This window comes from Lepisosteus oculatus, chromosome 29, assembly GCF_040954835.1.
Source record: "Lepisosteus oculatus isolate fLepOcu1 chromosome 29, fLepOcu1.hap2, whole genome shotgun sequence".
Lineage (NCBI taxonomy): Eukaryota > Metazoa > Chordata > Actinopteri > Semionotiformes > Lepisosteidae > Lepisosteus > Lepisosteus oculatus.
The window spans coordinates 222,826-246,728 of NC_090724.1; the positions used below are offsets into that span (position 1 = coordinate 222,826).

General features: G+C 42.4%; 1 protein-coding gene across 5 annotated transcripts; it reads left to right on the plus strand.

The window, feature by feature from the left end:
- The first annotated feature begins 4,950 nt into the window (after window positions 1-4,950).
- Window positions 4,951-23,580, plus strand: uhrf1 (ubiquitin-like with PHD and ring finger domains 1). Of its 5 annotated transcripts, none has more exons than XM_015365763.2 (17): window positions 4,951-5,033; window positions 6,739-6,901; window positions 9,833-10,090; window positions 10,761-10,924; window positions 11,651-11,866; window positions 12,172-12,281; window positions 13,310-13,496; window positions 15,235-15,358; window positions 16,616-16,723; window positions 17,163-17,267; window positions 17,873-17,979; window positions 18,215-18,377; window positions 18,923-19,060; window positions 19,245-19,365; window positions 19,602-19,753; window positions 21,128-21,226; window positions 21,535-23,580. In XM_015365763.2, exons 1-17 carry the CDS (start codon window positions 4,966-4,968, stop codon window positions 21,679-21,681), a joined length of 2,430 nt encoding a protein of 809 aa, XP_015221249.2. In that variant the 5' UTR covers window positions 4,951-4,965; the 3' UTR covers window positions 21,682-23,580. The 5 variants fall into 5 exon arrangements, with proteins under 5 accessions (XP_015221249.2, XP_015221250.2, XP_015221251.1 ...); XM_015365764.2 differs by having other exon boundaries at window positions 19,605-19,753; XM_015365765.2 differs by lacking the exon at window positions 4,951-5,033 and adding an exon at window positions 5,047-5,160.
- Window positions 23,581-23,903: the final 323 nt, after the last annotated feature.

Consider the following 23,903-nt stretch of genomic DNA (forward strand, 5'->3'; position numbering starts at 1 on the left):
TATCACAGTCCAGAAAAGAGAAATGTCTGATTTCAGTAATGAAATTGAGTAAGGCTGCCCTCTTTGAACTCACAGATTTGACCATATTACATACAAAGGAATACATTTAAAAGACATTGCTACTTACTATTCAATTTTTAATATGATTTACTACTACAAAAATCAGTAGAGTCATTTCACCATGAATTTCTAAACCTTTGAAATTTTTTTGGAAGATGGGACAGTCCCAAGTGAACAAGTCCCTTGAGGGCTGCACCCGATGTTCCATTTCCTGTTGGGCGCTTGGGTCTGTGCTGATGAGTGAGAGCTTCTTGCTCACAGTGAGTCACTCTCAGCCTTTGCTAACAGTAAGGAAATGGGGAGGAGGTAGGGCTGCACACATTCCAGTGTTACAGATCTTGTTCTGAAGCATCTGAACACACCTTGCTTCCGTTGGGTTTTGTTTTGGTGTTAGTGTGGCCAGGTTGACAGCCTTTACTTAGAATTTTCATTAATTTCTCTTCTGAACGTTTTTTTCTAAACTCGATAAAAATCTTCTTTGCACAGATCTCGACAGGAAGTTCAACTGCTTTTTCTAAGCGCCATAGAAACTGCAAGCCTGCACAACTGCCACAAAATCCAGGTGCCCTACACACTGATGCAGTGCTATGCCTGTCCCTGAAACTGGACAGGGAATGCATGGCAATTGTCTTGCATAAGGTGCCTATGAAGGCACTGCCCTACTCAGACAGTTCATGAAAATCATGAGAACTGGACGATGGAGAACAACGACATTTTATGCACATTCAAACAAGACCAGTAGGAATTTGTTCTCATGGACAAAACAGTAAACTCCAGAGGACATCACACTGGATCAATGTTACCACCGTCAGAGTCAGGTCAACAAAACGTCACTGCTCCATGCTGTTGTAATCATTGTTTGTATAGGACAGCTAATTCTATCAGCAACATTGTACATATTTGTACATACTGTATATGTGGGTGGCAGCATGGTAGCACAGCTGTGGGACCCTGGGTTCAATTCCTGGGGGGCTGTCTGTGTGGAGTTTGTATGTTCTCCTCGTGTTTTCCTGGGTTTCCCTTGGGTGCTCCGTCCTCCCACAGTCCAAAGACATAATAATAGGTTGAGTGTGCGTGTCTGTGTCTGTGTGAGCCCTGTGATAGGCTGGTGTCCTGTCCAGTCCAGGGGGTATCCCGCCTTGAACCCAGAGCTTGCCCTACAGGCTCAAGAGCCCCCTGCAATCATGAACTGGAATTTAGAAAGTGGTTAGAAAATGGTTTCAATGAAAGACTCCGCAAAAGAGTTACCCAGAGTTTTTAATCTCTCACCCCAGTTTTTCTTCACTAAGAATAGAAAATGCAATAGAGGATTTTCATTTGACTCTCAAACTTTCCTAAAATTGTTCAAGAGGTTAGAGAATCGATGCTGGTGACAGTTCATTTTGAAGCTTCAAATGTTTTACAACTCTCCCCATAAAATAAACTAATTCTTAAGGAAGGAGAACTAAATGACAAATGCTTTCACTACATAAAAATAAAATGTCTGTGGAAGCAAACCATGGTCTACACAGCATCCTTCCACTGCCTGACTCTTTACTTTGGAGAGCTGGATTTGTATTTTAAGTTATTTCAATTATTCAGGGGTTGATTTAGATAAACATTGTAAAAAATCATTAACATTAATGGTAAATGCAATTCCCTTAAAATATCCATAGAAAACTGTTTGGATCCATTTCAGCATATCTTATTGGGAACAGATTCTTTTATCAGCAGAAGAAATAAAAGCCTAGAAATGAAGTTCTAGGTTATCCATATTGTTTGAGTTAAGGAAGCTGTCTGTATTTATTAAGATGAATAAAACCTAGACGTACCATTACAAAGATCACTGTAACACATGTATGTGTCGGCTGTAACATGCAATGTGACCAGACCAATCAGCACATCACAGTTCAGTGTTTCCTGTACATCCAGTCAAGGTTATTTTTTTAATAATAACAGCCTAACTTCTATAACATGGCTTAGTAATGTACATAAAATATTGTCTGGTATTACTGTAGTATTTATTTTGAACATATCTGCAGTTGTGGAATCTCTAATTCTGCTTTCAGAATTGTTTCTGGGTAGCGAAGTCAAGTCTGCTCTTTGCCAACCCAACCCTCCACAAGCCTGAACAGTCTGTCCTGTGCTCTGGGGTGAAAGCCTCTCTTTTTCATGAATGCAGTTCTAGGTTATCCACGTCTCACAGCTCGTTTTAAATAAAAAATAAAGTAGTAATGGTTTGGTTAAAATGTGTTGAGGAAACCTCAGTGACACTAGTCAGCGAAGTGAAATGTCGATTACAGTTGTTTGTCATGCCACAGCAGAGAACAGTAAATCTCTGACAGCGCCACGAGTTGGCTGTCTGTCTGTTCTGCTTCCTACGGAAATGCCATGATTCACAGCACAAAAATCACAGCTATGAGGCAGCAGTGCTGAAATGTGCTTCCTATTTGTGACAGTGGGCTCCCTAACAAAACAATACTGGTCTGAAAAGACAGGAGGGGGTTGGGGCTAAGGGTCAAAGGTTGCATGGCCTCGAAGGGTCCGAAACCGGAGCTTGGCTCCTGTCAGTAAATTGTGAACACAGGACAGGAACCACACAATCCAGAAGGGTGCTCTGGGGGAAACTGCTAAGATTACAACAGGAACTGCTGCGTTCACATGGGCCCATGTGCAAGCTGTGATTCTGGTCCTGTTCTCATATATTTGCATATTTTTTCACTTTCTTTGCAGGACGTGGGAATCCAATGCATATTTTTCTCTCTCCGTGGTAAGTGTCTCTCTGTCCTGCTCAGCCATTGGACTCTTTCCAGCTGCCGCGATATTGTCCTTTGAAAAATACCGTTGCTTCCAGCCCTCAGTACAGCTTCTAGATGATTCCATAAGGTGCCTCATCAAGCAACAGCCCACAGAATCACTTGGCCACATGATATCAGCTACAGTCATATTCGTGTTCGTAAACAATCATGACAGATACTGCAGACCTCCAGGAAACCATTCTTTAGAAGCAGCTTACAAACACATACATACACATGAATACATACAAATGTAATTGTTCTTGAAATAAAGTGTTTGAGGATGTTTGAATATGTCCATCTGTAGTCCTGCTCTTTGAGGCCAGATTCTAGAAGGTTTTACAAAGAATCTGGGCTGACTAGAGACGCCTGTCCCTGGTCTGTATGATACTCTATAGAAAACAACAGTCAAAGTCAGGACTTCACGTTAAGTTCATTAATGCAGACCTTTGCTGCCTAATGACTTGAGAGACTGCTGTTGCTTTGGGACGTTTATCCATGGACAGTGTTGAGCTCATATTAGATCGTATCTTAAGCGATTTCCTACACTGACAGCCTAAAATAACTGAATCACTTCAGTCCTGAACAGAGATGGGTACGAGGGGGTCTGATCTGGGTATCCGCAAGATTCAAAGGGATTGACAAGTTTGATCCAGTGTACTTCGGATTCATCACTGCAACATGAAAACACAAACCAGTGGACAGAGGTGACGACTTTGAGGAAGTGCTTTTAAAATCAAGACCAGGAGTCACTTCTTTACACAAAGGGCTGCGGGGGTGTGGAACAAGCCCAGCCACATTGTTGAAGCCGATACCCTGGCCTCTTTCAAAACACAGCTGGATGAGATGATCATGGGCTGGATGGGGTAATGACCACCTCTTCTGAGCTCCTTGGCTAAAAACGAAACCTGCAACCATCAACATCAAACTGAATCCGCCTCTTACTGGTGGCGGTAAAGATCCAACAAAAAAGGACCATTTAACCGTTTCCTGATCACTTCCTAACAGAGTGGGAGCCTATCCCGGCAAGCAACGGGCGCCAGGCAGGATACACCGTGGACGATTGTGGGTAAAATCTGTACACATTAGCCTTTGTCCGGTCTGCCCCTAACTGTTCTGAATTCTTATTGCAGGTCGGCAAGATTCGGCTATTTTCACCCGTAAATAATTCTTACATATTCGGCGTTTACATTACTTTAAAAAAGACCAAGAAATCAAAAGGCTAAAAGCTGTGGACGCCGGTCTGCTGTTAGAACACATCAAATGCGGCACCAACTCCACCAACTGGAAACAACCGCCTGGACCCTCAGTATGTTTTGAAAACGGGAGGAAAGAGGCGCACAAGTGCAAAATTATAGCATGTGACAAGTGCCCAAAATCACTAAACCGTACACGTACGCGTGGCCGGACATCCCGTGTGTCCCTGGCGAACCGACGTGCCGCGCCGGGCCCCTCTCCCGTGGGCGGTGGCGTCGCTCTCTCCCGCCAAACCCGCCGAGTCTGAGCAGCACACAACCCCCGCCAGCGCAGCATGGCGCTGAGCGCTTATAAAAATAGCAGCTACACTTCGACCAGATTTCTCCACAGCTTTTACGTGCCGTAGTTTGCTCTGAGTTGTTAAATATAGTTCGGATTTTCATGATTCACCTATCCCCAGATACTAATTTCTGCATGTCGCCTCGCTCTCCCACGCATGTTTCTTGGCTATGTTAATGCGCGCAGGCACTGTTTTCATGAAGTGTTGTGTCCGATACTAAATAACACGTTGAAATTAAAATGCTTTGCTTTTACGCATTGCAACTATGATCATAAACTGGGTATGCATTTTATTTTTTAAAAACTACTCCTGGACTAAATGGCTGCTACGATGCAAACTTCAAGACAAGTGATATATCCCCAGCACAGCGTCCCAGCCGTCAAATCTCCCTCCAAGCTCTCGCCATCTGCTCTCCGGCTCTCGGCCGCGCTCGCGATTCGCAGCAGCGAGCTGCAGAGCTCCGCTCACATTCGCGTGCTGATTTGCATATTCTCGCGGAGGTTCTTGGAAGCTCGCCTTCGGGGCGCGAGACCAAACTTTCGCGCGCTGAGAAGGGGGTGCTGAGGGGGAGTAGAGTGACACGGCCTTCGTCCAATGGCGACGAGGATTTCGATCCGCGACGGCCAATGGGAGCGCGGCCTGGGCAGGACGGGCGGGGAAAGGTACTGTTGAAGAATCTCATTGATTCGGTGTTGGTTTAGTCTTTTTAAGCAAAGTGCAGTCAGCTCGGAGTGCCTATTTAAAGAAGTCTTTTATTCTTGTTTTTTTTGAGGATCCGTTACAGAAAAGGTAAAGGAAGTTGATTTTTTATTTTGCTTTCCCCCCGCGGTCTCTGTCGCAGGGAGGGAATGGCTGTGGAAGAGTTTTAAAAGTGTGCGGGCAGCTCGACCCGGGGGCGGCCGGGTCGCCGGGCTGCTGAGGCTCCAGAGCCGCTGCGGGTCAGGGCAGCAGCCCGGCGTCTCCGAGCTGTCCGGTCGGGGCGATGGCAGGTTTTCAGCTTTCTATCCTGCTTTTCCCGTTTATTGTAATCCGGTGTGGCGGAAAAGGTTAACAGGCACACACAGGTTAATAAATGGCAACCTGAAACAGCTGTGGTGAGAAAACACACAATTAAAAAAGTTTAATTGTAGAACCCTTCGTTGGGAGGGAAAAAAGCGCCGGATTGTTAAAAGTCAGAGGCGCAGGTAAAATGTGTTGGTGAGAGGGGTGGAGAAGCGCTTGTACCGCCCATAGCGCCGGTCTGTTTTAAACACTGTGGGTCTGGTTCACAGGGTTATTTATGAAGAAAAAATCGTGTCATGAACAGTCGTGTCTGTGGTTGCCGCAGGTTTCAGTTCGGTTTCCTTTTCTGGGTGTTTTCTCACGGCAGTTGGGCCCCCTGCCCCCCCCGGGCGGACGGGCTGCTCTCCCCAGGCGGGTGCCCGGCTCGAGCCCGGCGGCGGCCAACGGACACCCGGCGGCGGCGGGCTCGCGGCGGGGCTCGGACGTCGACGCGGACGAGCGGGCGGGCGCTCAAAATGGTGGCTCGGGGCTGGATGGGGAGCAGAGCGCTGGGGCGGGTCGGGCTGCTGTCGGCTCACGATTGCAGTTGTAGGGCTGGGAATCCACCCCGCTCCCGCAGCGGCAGGAGGGGGCTCGGGGAGGGCTTCACCACAGAGGCGGCTTGGGGGCTCCTTTAATCTCGCGGCACGGTCGCGTAGCATCACCTACACAAGCGCGAATCGCCTCTGACGACGGCTCAAGTGCGGAAACGGGCTTTTCCTTCTTTCTGCTCTCCAGTGTGGGATTAACCCAAGCTCAGGTTGGGCTCGGGTCATCTAGTTGGCTTTAGGCGTCTGTCTGAACGCACGGAGGGGTCTCGCAGGTTCCGTGGCTCAGGTGTTGAGCGGGGGTCCTGCGGACACACTGGCCTCTAAACAACTGATCGGCAGACAGAGGGTTGTGGAAAGAGGTGAGCTGTAAAAAAAGAAAAAAAAACAGTTCACTTAGCAAGAGATGAGCGGGTTTGTGGTTTGTCGGTCTGGGAGCAGTGTTGTCCTGGCATGACCACGCCGGTGGCGCCCTGGCAAGTCTGACACCTCTCCAGGTACGACAGGTGGCACCTCCAGCTCTTCCAGTTCTTATTCAATTCAAACCGTTTTTATAACAAAACTTGTTTTCCCAAGAAGGAGCCGGTGTGGCTGCTGGGGCCGTGCACTGAGCTTGCCCCCCAGCTGTGGGGCTGATCTTCTCGCGCTTGGATACCACCCGAGTGTTTGCACACGGGAGGCTGGCGATACTGGGAGGCCACTTGGTGCTGGTGCTTCCCGTGTGTGGGAGGAGGGACGGCTCCACAGGTTCATGGGCTGTACCTCGGCTTTATTCCAGGCCTGCAGTCATGTGGATCCAGGTTCGCACAATGGATGGGAAGGTGACCCACAGGATCGACTCCCTGTCGAAGCTGACGAAGGTGGATGAGCTCCGGCTGCGGATTGCGAGCGTTTTTAATGTGGAGCCGGAGAGACAGAGGCTTTTCTACAGGGGCAAGCAGGTGAAGTGTTTTTTTTAACAAGTTGAGCTTTGAACCTTTTTGTATGTTTCATCTGTAACATTGCTGCTCATTTTTATGTCTTAATTTGCTTTTCCACCCAAGTAAGAGAGTTTTTGATGTAGCAGGCAGTTGCTTTTCTTGATGTCCTCTTTTTGGGGGCTGTTGTGTGATTTCTTTGATAAATTGCAAGGTTTTATTAAAATGTAGTGTTTTATGCTTCTAAATGTCTGTCATAATACCTTAAGCCCCAGGGTATCGGAAGTGGCAGGCCAGGAGCAGGCTTAGACTGAATCTGCACTAAGTCATTAGCCAGCTGTTACCCTGGAGGATGTTGATGTCATCTGTCTTTTCTCTGCTTGTGCTGTAACATTAGGTCCTCACTCCTTCACTCAGCTGTTGACACTGAGGGTTTTCAAATCCTGCAGTAGTACAAGACCTGTATCTGTAAATCACAATGATTTTACTGTTACGAAAATTCTGTAATAAAAAGATTGATTCTAAATTTAAATCGTAACTTCATCCTTATGAACAACTTCAAACAGGACGGTGTTAAGTTTCGTTGGTGTAATTTCAGTATTGTGATGATTCCAAATGGGGTATAATGTGTGCAATCAGAGGTCAATATATGAGGAGCCCCTGCCAACAGCTAGAGCAGCTCAGACGGGATGTGGGAAGTATTCGATTGGGTTGAGAGAGATTGGGATTTGGGCTGCATGTTCTTCCATTTTGAGCGGCGCTCTTTATTTTATTGGTGGTTTGTTATAGTCTAGTCAGTGAGTGGTATATTCAGCACACCAAAATAAACAATGGCTCACAAGGCTGCAGAATAGATGCAGTCATTACGTGTCACTTGTTTTTGTGTGACCATTTTCAGGGTGCTTAATTGTTTGACGTTCCTATTGTCAGCATGAGCTGCTGTCACTGTGACCCCATTTGACTCAGAAAGCTGCTTTTGAGGTTTACTGCATCATGATGAAATGAGTAACTGTTTTTGGCAAAGCGACTTAAAATGATACTTTTTGTGCATTAACTGCATAGCTTTTGTACTGTTCTTTTATGAAGGTACTTGAAAAAAAACAAACATTACACAAATACAGGTTCAGAGCAGCTGTTTGCTCCTTTACTGACATTAAACATCTAGTAGTGTGATTTTTTTTTTTTGCTGGTTTCCCTGAAATGTGCGCTTTGGCAGACTTGTGGCTTGCTGTGACATTGACAGTTTTCCTGCTGTCAGTGGCAGGTGTGACAGCCCTCGCTGGCAGAAGAGCGCTCCTGCAGGGACTGCTCAGGTCTCAGGGCTGCTAATGTGGGGAGGGCTGTGTCTCCAGCTGGGGGTCTGTATCGCCGTGTGCTTGGCCACCAGTGGTCTGACTGAACCCAGGATATGTATATGAGCCCCTCAGTTTAAAAATCTCCAGTTTAAATAAAACAAACTTCTTTAGATTGTCACAACGTTGTCACCTCTTTTTGCAGACAAAATGCAAAAAGATGTATATGGATTTTATAGCGGGAATGTTTGGACTGAAAGGTCGAACACTCAGATGAGTTTCCTTTCTAGCTGTAGTCGGTTTCAAGCTAGAGTGAAAAGATTGGGTGATTTTGCAGGTCAGTACATTATGGTATTCCTTTGGGACAGAAATACAGAACTAGGGACGGAACTAGAGAATGGATGACCACTCATTACAATCTGCTTAGAATGAGGAGGTTTACTCTGCCTCTTCTGACCTGCCCACGTGATCCTTTAGAGGCCGACACCATACGGTCAGTGCCTGTTGGGGAGGCGTGTACATCATCAGCATCGCCTACAAGTGTTTTGGGGCAGTAGGGGTTGCTGTGTCTCTGAGAATCAAGAGAACCCCTTACTTTTGCATCGGAGACAAGTTCAGTTTGGACCTTGACCGTGTGCTTCCCGCATGACTGCCGTGGTTCCTGTACCACATGGTTTTTTTACCGAAAGCTCTTCAGAGACTTTCAGGAGAGTTAGTCTCTCCCTGATGTTACTTTGAGGCTCTGTCTGCATTTTCTCTAAGAAACAAACTTGTCTTTTCTTTTTTTAACTGGTGTTATAGCTAAAGATTTTAGATCCCAAGCAATTATGTGCATTTAAAAGCAAGAATAGGAGCCATTTCGTTATCCAAAGGGTTGTGGGAGTATGGAACACACTACCCAGCCATGTGGGAATTAATACTTTGGTCTCCTTCAAGAAATGGCTCCGGGGATCAATTAACTATGAAGTGGTCTGGATGGGCGGAGTGGCCTGTTGAATGCTTGATCATGAAAACTCTGTCCATCTACATCTGTAAAGTATAAATATATACAACTGCTGAATTGTAAAATGTAAGTTTTAGTTCTATATGCAGTGGCCAAGCATTGAGGCTTGCTGGCTGCCAAATCGTGGTGTACATCAAAGTAAGGATGCACAGGATGGTGAAAGGGAATGTAATGTTTTCTTAGAAGTTTAATTTAACAACATGACGGTCTACTGTGAGACCTAATGAAATGTGGAAATCCCAGGCACAGGCAGCTGGTGACATGACCCAGGTATGAACATTTCTTGGCCACAGAACCTGACCCACACTCGGGGTGAGTGGTTCTACTGTCCTAGTCTCTTGCAGTCACAAGAACTGCGATTTTTGAGAGAAAACAATGTGCATCTGTGATAAAAATGTCTAATCAGAAAACTGGCACTGAAATGATCGATTTGTATACCTGTGTATATAATTGGAAGTAGTTCAGGTGGGTAGCTGCGTCAGCATGCGTAGGCTGCAAAGGAACAAGTAATAGGTTTATTCCATTTACTTTTGCATTGGAGTCTTTGTATTGTTTCTTTGCTTCTGTGGTGTTTTGACTTAACGCCAGCATTGCTTGCCTGGATTGTGTATTGGAATCCGTACTTGTTGTAATTGATGTTCTGTGCTTTACCTGCTGCAGATGGAAGATGGCCACACTATCTTTGACTACAATGTGGGGCTGAATGACATAGTCCAGCTACTAGTAAGGCAGAATTTGGCCCCTGGTACCCCCAAGGAGAAGGAGGCGGAGCTCTCCGACTCGGACTCTGGCTGTGGGTCTGCGCAGAGCGAGTCGGACAAGAGCTCTAATCACGGGGAAACCGCTGTGGAGGGGGAGAGTCAGCCAGGCACTTCGGCACAGCCAGACCTTATAGATCCTGGGTTTGGCTTCTACAAAGTAAGTAAACTTTCTCTATTTGTATTTTGGGGAATTTAAAATCTATTGTTGCAGTGATGAATGGGTACAGCTTCTTTTTGAAATTATAACGCATAACATAATTAAAATGCTAGTCATTTTTAGTTTGGACTGCAGGAAGGCATGCAGTGGCATTCAGTTTAGACGCTTGATGGATAGATAGACTTTATTGATCCCGTGAGGGAAATTGCTTGCACATGAATCACGATTGGATTAGTTTTTGTTTGACAATACCTATATTCAATGTGTACATTTTTTTTACCTTCCTTCAAAATATTTTGTACTGGTCTGTGTGTGGAGCTATCTCTACAAACTTTACAAATCCATATGTTCAAAAATGAGATCTGGCAGACTGTTCAGATGATTCAGATCACCCTACCAGGCAAGATGCTTAATATTTGTTCACGGAAGAATTAAATTACTTTATTCCTGATTGAGTCAATTGCATAATCCTATTAGAATGCCTTGTGTTCCAGTCAGTAAAAAAATATATTGTATTTTATAAGTGTTTTAAAGAGGCTTTCTAGAAATCAACTAGTGGAATGTGTGCTTTCTAACTTTTTTTTTGTGTTGGAGTTATCTGGTTCTGAAGCGTGGGCCTGGTAATTGTATTTTTGCCCATATTTGAAAGACATGAAATCCTGTGTTTCAGATTAATGAGTTTGTGGACGCCCGTGATTTGAACATGGGAGCCTGGTTTGAGGCACAGATCGTAAATGTGACTAAAGAAGACAGAAGCTCCAGTGAAAGTAGAGAGAACAAAAGCGATTCCAAGACTACTGAGGAGGAGATTGTATATCACGTCCGATATGAAGAGTAAGACTGCTAGTAGATCTGAATGTGAAAGTGATGTTATTAATAGGACATTGCTTTGTCTGTGATTTTGATCAGTTCTTCATATTCTGAGATTGTCACCTCGTTTTAAACTATCAAAAGCTGAGCCTCCCAGGTTTTACCATCCAGTAAAATCAAAAGCCTTGGATGCAGAACAAGTCATTGCCTGCAGAAGATGCTTCTTCAAATCCAGCTGAACTATTCAGTGTCTGGGACTCCTCTTCCCGTAGCTGAATTGAATTGTTAGCTCACTGCTGCCTTTGGCTGGGCTGGAGCTGGTATACATGGACAGATCATCAAATTGGGGCTGAAGCCATTTTATGTATGAAATGCAAACACTTGTAAAAGCTCTCTGCAATAATTTGAGTAAAACTGCTTGCAAAATCTCAGTTGATCAAACCCACTGTTTGAGGGTGTCTCTTATGTTGTTGGGTCATCCTGAGCTCAGTTGTGTTAACCGTTTTTCTCAAACTTATTTCCTGGAGAGATGCAGAGTACAGGTTTGACTTTCATTTGAATTTTATGGTTAAGAGTCTACAAAGGCCTACTCATTAATATAAAATATCTAAATAGACAAACTGGTTTACATATCAGAGCTGATTTAGATCCTTATATTTTTTAAAATTAAAATATTCTGAATATACATACAATGTATATAAAACAAATATATTTCTAATTTACCTTTAAAATGTAAATCTCTGCGTGCAGCTATCCAGAGAATGGTGTGGTGAAGCTGTCTGGCAAGGATGTGCGGCCTCGAGCCAGGACTGTTTACCAGTGGCACCAGCTGGAGGTGGGCATGGTGGTCATGGTGAACTACAACCCTGATGAGCCCAAGGAAAGGGGCTACTGGTACGATGCACAAATCCAGAAGAAGAGAGAAACGCGCACAGCCCGTGAGATATGTGCAAAGATCCTGCTTGGGTAGGTGTGCCAGTGTTTGCAGTATATGTAGTCTTATTACTTCCAATTAGTTGTAATGTGCAGTGTTTAATGGGAACAAAACTCAGAGAACACAGTGGGCTAGGATTAAAGTCATTTGATGTCTGTCACCTCATCCTCTCCTTTGTGGAAGTGTCCTGACTTGTCATAGATGAGAGGAAAAATAAATAAAGCATGTCTTTCCTGTTTTTCAACTTTGTTGAATTATCCAAAAGCCTCCTCTTTCATGTGTGGGGAAAGTCAAAATAAGGTCCAATGTGTTTTTTTTTTGTTTCTTTGTCTCATAGGGATGCAGGGGATTCTCTTAATGACTGCAAGATATTGTTTGTGAATGAAATATACAAGATTGAAGAGCCAGGCAGTGTAGATGGTGCTGGATTGGAGAGTCCTCTTAAAAGTAGGTTTTACTTCAACTTGTCACTTCAAAGTAGAGGATAAATCCACACGTAAATAAAAGGAAAAGGCTGTTCTGTGTGATTGCATTAATGGAACTACCGATGCCAAAGAAGTATTGGTTTCTGTTGCTAGATGGCGCAGTTGCACTGAGTTTTCCATTGTCTTCTAAGTATCTCTTATTTTTGTTGAAATTCTGCAAAAATATCCTGAATGCCTCCAGTGAAGAACAGAATGAGTAATCTATTGCAAACAGAAAAACAACCTTAACATGCTCTGAGATTAACAAAAGAGCAAAAGTATTTTGCAATAACTGTAAAAAATTGCATTTGCATTCTAATTGGTTTCTGACCTTTTCCTGTTCTCCACAATTCTTTACAACAGTGTAGCAAACAGGTTTCATTTCCTTTAACATTTGTGTATTTTGTTGAAAACCGCATTGTATGCATGCATCAGAAACACAGAAATGCTTGTGTAGGATATAATCACAAGATGTAAACTAGATCCTGGCAAAACAACAACCTCACCAGTAAGTAACGTGCGCTGTTTGTACTATAAAATGCAGTAAAACTGTAAAAGTTTTGTTACATGGACTTAGGTTATGGACTTCATTTAGTCTTGTGATTACCTCAGTTAAGTTTCAACTCATTCTTTTCTGGCTTTTGTCCATTCAATAGTTGTTGAAGTTGCCAATGCATTTAAAACTCTTTACAGTATTTAAGAATGTTCAGGATCAGACCTGGGAGAAACACGAGGTTCAAGGTTTGATGAACAGTGTGGACAAATGAGGTTCTTCATAAATGTACTTCATGCTGTTGGTTAATGTGAGGTTGATGATTGAGAAATCTGAAGTGGAAGAGCACACAGGATTTCTCCGACTGTCATACTCTCCTTATGGGAATGGTCAAAAGCAGAGTTTTGACTTGAGCCTTAACAATTTTCCACTGAAAATATTTTCGTTTTTTTATCACAGGTGTACATGACAAATCTTTAGGCTTTTGGGTTAAACAGTCATCTCTTTGTATGGTTCAGGGTCAAACGGACCAGAGTGCAAGCACTGCAAGGATAACCCGCAGAAGAGCTGCCGCATGTGTAACTGCCACGTGTGTGGGGTGAAGCAGGACCCCGACAAGCAGCTGCTGTGTGATGAGTGCGACATGGCCTTCCACACCTACTGCCTGAACCCTCCCCTCACCAGCATCCCGGAGGACGAGGACTGGTGAGTATCGCTGGCTTTGCGTGTGTGAAGGTAGACGGAGGCATGCGTTTACCTTATTACATGTCATTTGTACTGTAATAACAGAAGCACGTTGATTCATTCAACTTCTCAAATGTATTAAAGCACAGTTAGCAGGGTGGCTTTCATGGTGTTGGCAGCTGTGCGTCTCCTTGTAGGCCTTTGCAACTAATGCCTGGGGTGGCAAACTAGAGCCTCTAGGTCCCATTTCCAGATTTCAAATTTTAACACGGGGGGTGTTGGTAAAAATGTGAGCAGTTAACTTTTTTTTAAATAAAAGTTCCTTTTGGCTGAGCAACTGCAGACCACCAGTAAAGTCTGTATTTGATGGCTGAGTTTTGGCATGACATCTTACTAGATCAAGTGGGCCAGGGATGTCTGCCTCATTCTTTCCTGGGACACAACAAGGTTTGTAGACTTGATTTGCACAGTGACAAATGCACAGCTGGCTCTTCCAGATCAGATCAGGTGGGGTTAAAGTCAATTTCTGAATTTTTAGGAAAATAGTACCCGTGCATTTGTTGCATTCAAATGCATTGATGTGTAGAGTAGTGTTACCATGGCAATCAGCAAAGACTTTTTGCATATTATACAGCTGTTACTTCCCAACTGAGCCGTTCCTTGGTTGCATTTCAAAGTTTATTTCCTGTTACTCTTCCCTCGTGTGGCTTGCGTGAATATAGTGTTCTTTCTAGCTGTATTCTTGCACTTGACAATGGCTATTGCCTTTCAAATGTGAAAAGACACTACAACACAAAGCGTAAAAAATATGAAGAATTGCAAGGACAGGCAAAATGAAAGTGCTTAAAAAGAACTTAAATGTACAGCAAATATTTTTACAAGACCATGAAAGAAGATGGATGGTGTTATCAAGGCAGTTATGGGGTGAGTGAACTTTTTGCAATAAAACCTCAGTCTTGTTTATAAGGCACTTTTATAAAGGAGTGCTGTCTTGGTATTGCAGTTTTATTGGATCCATCTTGAGCTATTTGAAAGTGTGAGCTTATCTTGACAAGCTTTTGAACTGAATTACCAAAATGGCTGAGGTTATTAAAATGTCTCCAAAAGATTCTGCAGCTGGGTTTGTTTTATTCCTTGGATCTTGAGTATGTTGATATTGACAGAACTGAATATCCTTAGGTTTCTGCATGGGGATTACACCTGAGTTTGAGATGGGAGAGTTTGATTTCTTTAGCATGAAAGCAGTTATTGCTAAAGGAGTTTGTTTTGAGAAGGTTACATCGAATGATCTTCAGTTACTGTCGTTAGAAACTTGCTACTTATGGTCTTCCAGCTATTGTTGGATCTCCTAGTGGATGATTTGCCGTCAAGAAAGAAATGGATCGTCTCGGCCTCGATCCATTTAACTTGTTTTTGCCTTATTCATCAAGACAGTTTTATGCATGCAGTCCATGCAGCTGAACAATGCATGTCAACAATAGTATCTAGCATTAACGTTATGAAAAGCAACAGATTAAACAGCTGCCAGTTTAATGTTGTAGCAAGCTCTTGAACTGGAGTATGCTGGCTTACAAGTGTGTGTTAAGTAGCATTTTGGGGTTGCACTGGATGGATGCCCCTCCAGCAGTGGCAGGGACTGGAAGAGCTGAGATTTCTTACCTTTGCTATGCTGTATACAAAAGGTCTACACATAACTAGAGGTTCTACCTAGCGCTGGATAGCCAGGACCCACAGAATGTTTTTTTTTTACCCTTTGAAGGTACTGCCCTGATTGCCGTAATGATGTGAGTGAAGTTGTTCTAGCTGGAGAGAAGCTGAAGGAGAGTAAAAAGAAATCCAAGATGGCTTCTGCCAATTCCTCCAGCCAGAGAGACTGGGGAAAGGTAAGCTGAAGTGGGTCCCTTCCTGTGTATCCAGCACTTTGGATTATTGGAAAGACAAAAGCATGAGTACAATTATGAAATCTTTTCCTTCCAAAGACCTACTGGCTATTTTATTTGGGATCTCTAAATTATCCCGGTTTGCGTGTGCCCTGTGATCCTGTCACCCCATTCTGGTTATATTTCTTCCTTGTACCTGTAGTTTTGGGACAGGCAACCCCTTCCAGGAGTAAGGGGCTTCCTGGTAATGGATGGGTAATTATGGTATTTAACAGCCCATGCATATTTTATAGCAATGTGGAGTTTTAAACCTGTAAATATATTTTGCATGTAGATTTCCCAAACAAAGTATTAAGAAATGAGCTTGAGAAAGCACCAGTGTGATAAGTGCAGCTCTCTGCTCTTGGCTCCGAGAATGTACCTTGCCATTCACTAGATACAGATAACTCTGCCACCGCGAGAGACGGGATCATCTGCTGCAGCAGAGTTTTGCAATTTTTAGATTTCAAAGAGGGTCGTCATTTCAGTGCAGGAGCCCTGTAGCACATGAACACCTGTCTCATGTTGCCCACAGATGGAAAATAATAATAATAATAAACTTTATTTCATGTAGCGCCTTTTAAAGGTGGCTTCTCAAAGCACTTTACAGGATGACAATAACAATGAATAAGAAGAATACAACAATAAATAAAAAGAATACATGAGATAAAACACCATTACAACAATTACAATAGAGGAGACCGTGGATGGTGGTACTAAGAAGAGCAGAGGGGTGAAGAATGGAACCAGTTAAGTAAAGGCTTTTCTGAAGAAGAGGGTTTTGAGTCTGGATTTGAAGGAGTTTAGAGAAGGTGACTCTCTGATATCCTTGGGCAAAGAGTTCCAGAGCTTGGGGGCATAGCAGGAAAGGCCCTGTCGCCCATACAATATAGATGGGCTTGGGGGACAGTAAGGAGGACAGAATTTGAAGAGCGGAGGTTGTGAGGTGGGGAAAAGTTTTTTTTCTCAAATACACATACTGATGCTATTGGGGACTTCAGTTAACCTTTAGTCCTATTAAGTTGCATGAAGTTAACCTTAAGTTCTCTTCTGTTGCATTAAGTTCATTTCTGTAGAAACTAGCAATCATGATATCTAAAAGGAGATTATTTTAATGGCAACTTTTGTATTGTAGATGAGAAATGGGAATGTACAAGGCTTACTTTAAATCAAGAAGTACAAATAAAAGCTCTTTAAGAATTTTTGTTCCTTACTTCTAAGGGTATGGCTTGTGTTGGTCGTACGAAACAATGTACCATCGTGCCCTCTAATCACTACGGGCCAGTTCCTGGAGTTCCTGTCGGAACCATGTGGAAATTCAGGGTACAGGTAAGAGATTGTTTGTTTTGTGATTTGCAAAGAGTGGTACCTGTATTTTACTGAAATATGTGGTTTAAGGTGGTGGTTTATTTTCCAAGGAATTTTGCAAAAACACGAAAATACATTTACAGTGTTTGTCAGTAAGCTGTAATAAAATCATTATACCCACCTTAGATGTATTAAAGAACTTATTACTGTATTTTATTAGTAGAAACAAGGACACATACTGTGTTTCAAATAATAAATTAGCACTTGGCGTGTACCAGCCTCTGACATTGGGGAAATTAAGGAAATATAAAATCTGAAGAATGTAGATATCCTTCATGAATTAGATTAAGACCCTTTTATGCAATATAAAAGACAGTGCTGAATGACTGTTTAGTTTTGATCTCCTGAGCAATAGTATTAAGCTTACTTGATCATTTCTGTTCTGTTCTCGTCTTGTTAGGTTAGTGAATCAGGTGTGCACAGGCCCCACGTAGCTGGGATTCATGGGAGAAGCAATGATGGTGCTTATTCTCTGGTGCTGGCAGGAGGCTATGAAGATGATGTGGTAAGTTAAAGCCTTTTATTTTAATTCAGAACTGCCAGAATTTAGTGTCCTTGGTTTTATTTTTGGTTTTGGAATGTTAGTTAGTACTGCTCTCCGAAATCTGACATTGTGGATTGTGAAGTACTGAAGGAGTAAAATCAGTGCAGTTGAACAGCGGGCTTAGATCTTATGTGATCTAGAATTCTTTACTGTGTAGGTAGTTTTGCCTTGTCCCTGGCATTAAAGAGCTCTTCGGTACCTATTCAGTCGGGATTTAGTGACAGAGCAGAAAGCCCCTGTCAGGGTAGTTTTATGATTCTCTCAAACATCGCATTCTACTGGAGCACATGGAAATGTCTTGATGGAATCACTGCTACTTTCATTCTTCAGAATTATTGGCAGCAGCTGATGTGTCTCTCAAGCTTGTAGGAAAGCTCACATAATCCAGTGCAGATGAAATACTCAAACTGGAAGGCACTTTAAACAAAATTGTGTGTGGAACTCCTCAATCTGCAGAATTTCAAGAAACTCCTTAATGAGATTCTGCTACTGGTTCCCTGCTAGGAAAGAAAACGAGCAAGACAAGAGAAAAAATCCTGTAATATTTGTTCTCCTTTCAATTTTAGGATGATGGGAATGAATTCACGTACACGGGCTCTGGAGGGCGAGATCTGTCTGGCAACAAGAGAACTGCAGAGCAGTCGTGCGATCAGAAACTCACAAATATGAACAGGTCAGCAGGAACATTGTTTAAAAAAGCTTAAGTTGAATTGAAGAATTGTTTATTTACAGATAACATAGCTTTTCCTTCTTTGAGAAACGTGAGTTTTCCATTTGTGACAGAAGGTAATCTCAGTGTGGTGTGAAGATGTTTTAAAAACTAAAATCTTCCTGCACATTCGATGAAGTGTGGGTGTAGCATTGTTAATAGGTTTAATGTCTGTTTTTGTTGTTGTGGGCTGTAACAGGGCTTTGGCTCTGAACTGCAACGCTGCCGTGAACGACAAGGACGGAGCCGAAGCCAAGGACTGGAAAGCGGGGAAGCCGGTGCGCGTTGTTCGCAGCTCGAAGGGCCGGAAACACAGCAAGTACTGCCCAGAGGATGGGAACAGATACGATGGCATCTACAAGGTGTGTGTGTGGGATGGGGCTTGTGGCCACCGCTCGCCGCCTGTTCTTCTGGACAGCTGCTCTGTCGGCTTGGCCCCTGTTACTCAAATTCCAACCAGTAACTCAATAATATTCTGGCCTTTGGAGGTGCAGCGGAAGTCTCTGGAACTGGATAGAGAGATCTCTGGTGGTTTGCATTTTCCCTGGTTTATGAAAGGAGTTCAGTTCAGGGGCTGAAGTCCTTGAGCAGTAGCATGAGTACAGTTACAGGTCTCCGCAAGCAGCAGACAGACGCTAATTGGCTTCCATGAATCCATGAATACGTGAGGATCTGAATTGGCCACATTTATAACTTGCCACTGCAGGCTGTTTATGACAACCATTAAATCAAAGGCCACAGATTTCCAACACATACTGGCATCTGAACAAAGTGTTGAACTTCCAAGGAAGCAGCCTCTTCTGAGATTGCGTAAGAATGCCCATTGGAATCATGTATTTGTTCAGACTCTTAACTGTCAGTCTTGGAGAATAATTTTAATGTGCTTTCTCCTTTGGCATTATGTCAGGTTGTGAAATACTGGCCAGAGAAGGGGAAGTCGGGCTTTCTGGTCTGGAGATACTTGCTAAAGCGTAATGATGATGAGCCAGCACCATGGACCAGGGAGGGCAAGGAGAGGATTAAGAAGCTGGGGCTAACCATGCAGGTACGTGATGTCAAGGTCGGCAGTAAGACTCTTGTAAGAGGGAGAAAGAATGACTTGCATAGTATCTGAAAAGCACATTGTAATTTTTTGTGAAAGGATTGAGAGCTTTAATTGTATTCCAAGAATTGCCATTTTCCTGAAAATGTTCAGCATGTTCATGTAATTCTTTTTCTCCACTTCTCAGTATCCTGAGGGTTATTTAGAGGCTATAGCTGCCAAAGAGAAAGAAAAGGAAAATAAGAATGACGAGGAGGCAGTAACTGATACCCCTAGCAAAGGAAAGAGGAAGAGAAAATCTCAAGGAGGTGGGTTTTCTCTTTGTTGCTTATTACACACATTAGCCATAAATGACTTTGATCATGGATGGATGAAGCTCCATGTGCCTCCTATAGGGGCTTAAGCAGTACATGGTTACCTCTATAGATTTTTGTGTAGTAGATGAGTATGCATCAGTAAAAGCTGCTGACCTCTTATGTGAAGCTTGTAATTATTTTGTGATAGATGCCATGCAGTACAATGATGAGCATTGTGATTTTCTTAGCAGAAGAAAAGTCCTCACCAGCCAAGCACTCACCCAAGAAAATGAAAGTGGAGCCATATAAACTGACAAAGGAACAGAAGGCACTGATAAAGGAGGATGAACTGAACAAAAAGCTATGGGATGAAGCAATGGGATCTCTTAAAGAAGGGCCGGTATGTATATTTTGTTTTATCACATTTCATACTTTTCAGTGGAACAGTCTTAGCCCACCCTGGTGACTCCTACCCCTTTGTGCCACCTGGCACACTCCCAGTCGGTCGGCTCAAGGCAGTATGTCACCTCGTGTCGCTGTCTGTGCTTTCTAGTTCTGCTGGGGTTTAGGAGGCCCTCAAATGCATATTCGTTTGCCCTCTATCTCTCTCTGTTCCATGTTAATGTACATATGAAACAACTGCAAGAGAAATTCACACCTTGGAACATTTTGCACTGTGATGGCAGTCAATCGTATTTGTTGCCACTGTTTCATTGTAGTGGCTGCTGCCAGCCTTGTCAGCTTCACAATACAGCTTATCAGTACTAAGAAGACCTCCTTGTGCATACCTCCGTGCTACTACTTGCTTTTATTCAGGGGAGTTTGAATGTTTTATGGGTGAACGAGGAGAGCTGCAAACTGAAGGAACTAATATACATCAGGTACAGGCTTAAAAGGGGCATGAAGAAAGTGCATTGCAACCTTCTTGAGTTTTATGGGTAGCTCCTCAATGAAGACCTCTGCTTGTAAAGGCAGAGGGATTCTGATGTGGACTAAACCATGAGTATCCTGTCAGTAGTATTCCAGAAGAACCTGATTTGTGATGAGTCAACTGCAGTTCAGTAGGGTTGAATAATATTAAGTCACTGAACTGTGCCCTACAATGAGAAATGCAGAAAAAAATGAATTGACTTAATCTTAATTTGATCAAAAGAGAAATGGGCAACCTCTGAATCAGCATAAAACCTATTTTACCAGAAGCACAATGATAATGCTTTTTGAGCATGTTTTTTAAAGCATGGTCTAAAAATAATGTTCTAGCATTTAAGCATTTAGGAGTCTGAAATTGTCAAACAACCAAAGTGCTTTTTACTGGAGAGAACCGACCTGTGTTCTGAGGTAGCACTATTCAGGGTTTTAAACACTGTTGTAATAGAGCTAAAACTTTCTGCTGACATTTATTAGTGTTATTACTTTTTCAATTTTAAATCACTTCACCCATGGAAATAAATGAAATGAAAGATGTGCTAGTTGTGTAATATTGGAATGTCTTTTGGCTTGTTTTTTTTACCTAGGATTGTTATGACATGGTCTTTCAGATGAAAATACTTTACAATTAAATACACTGTAAATAGGAAGCATTATCTTAGCATCAATATCTAAAGATGGATGACCAAGGTTAGAGTGAGACCACTAGGATGTAGAACATAAGCCACTATGGTTATTACAATATGTAGGCAACCTTTTCATGATTTGTAAATGCTTAATAGTTGTACTTGGACAGAATAGCTTTTAACTTGTGTATCTGTAGTTTCAGAAACTTTTTTTCTTGCAGAGGTTTTTGAACAAAGTTGAAGAGGTGTTCTTGTGTATATGCTGCCAGGAAGTAGTATATCAGCCTGTCACAACAGAGTGCCAACATAATGTCTGTAGGGTAAGTAACAATTGTAACTTGCTTGTGCAGATTATTTGGTAAGGCCAATGGTATGTGCAGTAAATCTGAGGTATCTGTTTGTTTGTAATCTGTGCTCTAATGATCACCAATTAGAAGGCCAAACATAATGGAGGGGAAACAATAGTTACTCAGTTTTGGTGGGAGCAATCTAAATTGGCTCCATTGCTTCCATCTGTGAGGAAAAGCACCAAAATGTGTACGTGTGCTGCTTAATGACCAAATGTGAATAGGTCTGATATAAGAGTCATTGAAAGTATGCATTGTTTTTTGATGTTCTTATTCCACAGGAATGTTTACAGCGCTCCTTCAAGGCTGAAGTTTACACCTGTCCAGCTTGTAGACATGATCTGGGCAAAAACTACAGCATGAGCGTCAACAAACCACTTCAAGCCATCCTGAACCAGTTTTTCCCTGGCTACAGCAGTGGCCGGTGATGGTGCCTTTCTCCTTTGCTGCTATGTTTCAGTGGGAATTTCATGAACTATGAGGGTTTATCAATTAAATCTGAAATTTCTTCTTAATATATGAAACAAATGGGTGCACAACAGCTCTCTGTGGCTGTTACATGAACCATATGCCCTTCACGGATTTGTTGTTAATGTAAATGTTGCAATTTAAGTGTGAACAATGATCGTTAGTGCTCTGTAGTTGATAGATTATTGTTTGCTTATTAGTGGCATATTAAAGTAACAGCCAGGGCTCATCCATTTGCTATAAAGGTAGAAGTATACAAGTGACTTCCCTTATTTGGAAACCATAGTGGGCTATGTCCCCCTGTCTTGTCTGACAAAGCCATATAACTTGGTACAGTATTATAGCATCAGTTGTGGCAACTTCCCAATCAAATATTTGATCGCCAGTTGAGCTTTTACAACAAGTAAAACAGGGCTGGTTTTACTTACCTTCAGTAGATATTTATTTGGAACAATCTCTTGCTTCCATTTCTGTAAACTTTTCCTTGTTATTTCTTGTGCAGTGAGAAGCAAGTATCTAATGTATTTAAGTTCAGTCATTCCCCTGTGGGTAATTAGCTTTGTTTTTGAATAGGTGATTGTGCTGGCCATCCATTGTCATATTTTAAGGAAACTTTCCAGCTTCATTTCTATCCATTTATTCAGAGTTCTGTCCCACATAATGCTGGTTTTCCGTTCTCATTAATTTGATCATTGATCCAAATGAATAAGACAACTGCTTTCTATTGCCACTTCCACTTGTAATGGTCAGGATGGTACATGTTTACCTTACGGATATCAGAATTTAGCTGGTCTCATCAGTGTAGAACTCTGCCTGTTTTGCAGGATTATGAACATTTTCAGATTCATTGGGAGTATGTCTTCTGTACTGCTAGTTACGCACTAAACTTAAATCATATGTACCATTTCGTAAAGGCTGATGGTCACTGCAGTTGAGCATTAAGTAAACTATAAAGAAATTGGTTTTTCTCATATTTAATCTTAGACTTGCAGTTGTTTTTTGGAGGTCTTGTAGGTCAGCATGAGAAATGGACATGATCATATGTGTGCTTTTCCAAGCCTTAGCTACTCGAATATAAAGGGCATCTTGAATGTTAAATGAAAGCGCTTGAGGTAAAAGGAAATAAGGGAGGCAGCTGGTATACTTTGCTGTAATTTTTATTTTGGCCTTTTAGTAGCGCTGAAACACCCTTTTACTGTCTCGTTATTTTTAAGAGTTTTGGGAAGAAAATGTTATCTTAGACTTAACTGTTCTGCCTTTCATTTTATCTTGTTTCTGCTTCTATATATATACCATTTTCTTCAATACTTGTGTGTTCTTTGGGGAAATATAATCAAATGGATGTAGCCCCTAAGTGCCTTACAGCTGGCAATTAGCTTTATGTAATACTGCACATTTTAAAGCAGCTTTAAATGTCTTGCAGATTTATTTTTTCCTTCTTAAATGATCGATTAATTGAATTTGACCAAGTGGTTGTTCCCCTTCCCCCTAAAAAAAGTTTTTGCTTTTTAGGTCGTCTAAACCTTTTTTATATGATGAAGCTTTTTTGTAGTGCGTGTTTGTTCATTCTGAGTTAACTGTTAGACTGTAACATTTACATCATACACGTTTTCTGTAAGTCAATGCCAAAGGCTGCAGGTCTTTTTTTATACCTCAAAATACTTCAATAAAATAACTCAGACTGGAACTTGTATATTTTTAAAATGTATATTTGTAGTGCTTGTTCTAGCTTCCACTTGATCTTTTATGTAGTTGACTTTTTATACTTGTATCTTGCATATGTCAGTGCAGGATTTGTCTAAATTACATATTGCTAAATCAATCCAGGTGTTTTTTTACAAAATAAATTCTAAAAAGCTTGCATTGTGTGTTTCTTAACGTTTAAAACTACATACTTGACATGCTAACACACGGTGTGGTGCCCGTTCACTTTCACGCAAGAGACATGGAAGCGCAGTGGCAGGACCTGCCTTGGCAGCTGGCTTCTGACAGCCATCTCTTCAGCTCAGTCTGCTGTGGAGAGTTAGCAAAGCCTGCAACAGTGATGGCTATCACGAGTGCTGGAGAACCGCAGAGCTACGCCTTTGAGATTAATCTTCCATTAATAAGGTGCAGTTCTGATCAAAAAAGCTGGGATCTTTCATTTGGATTGTAAATGATTCCAGAAACCACCAGCTCAGGA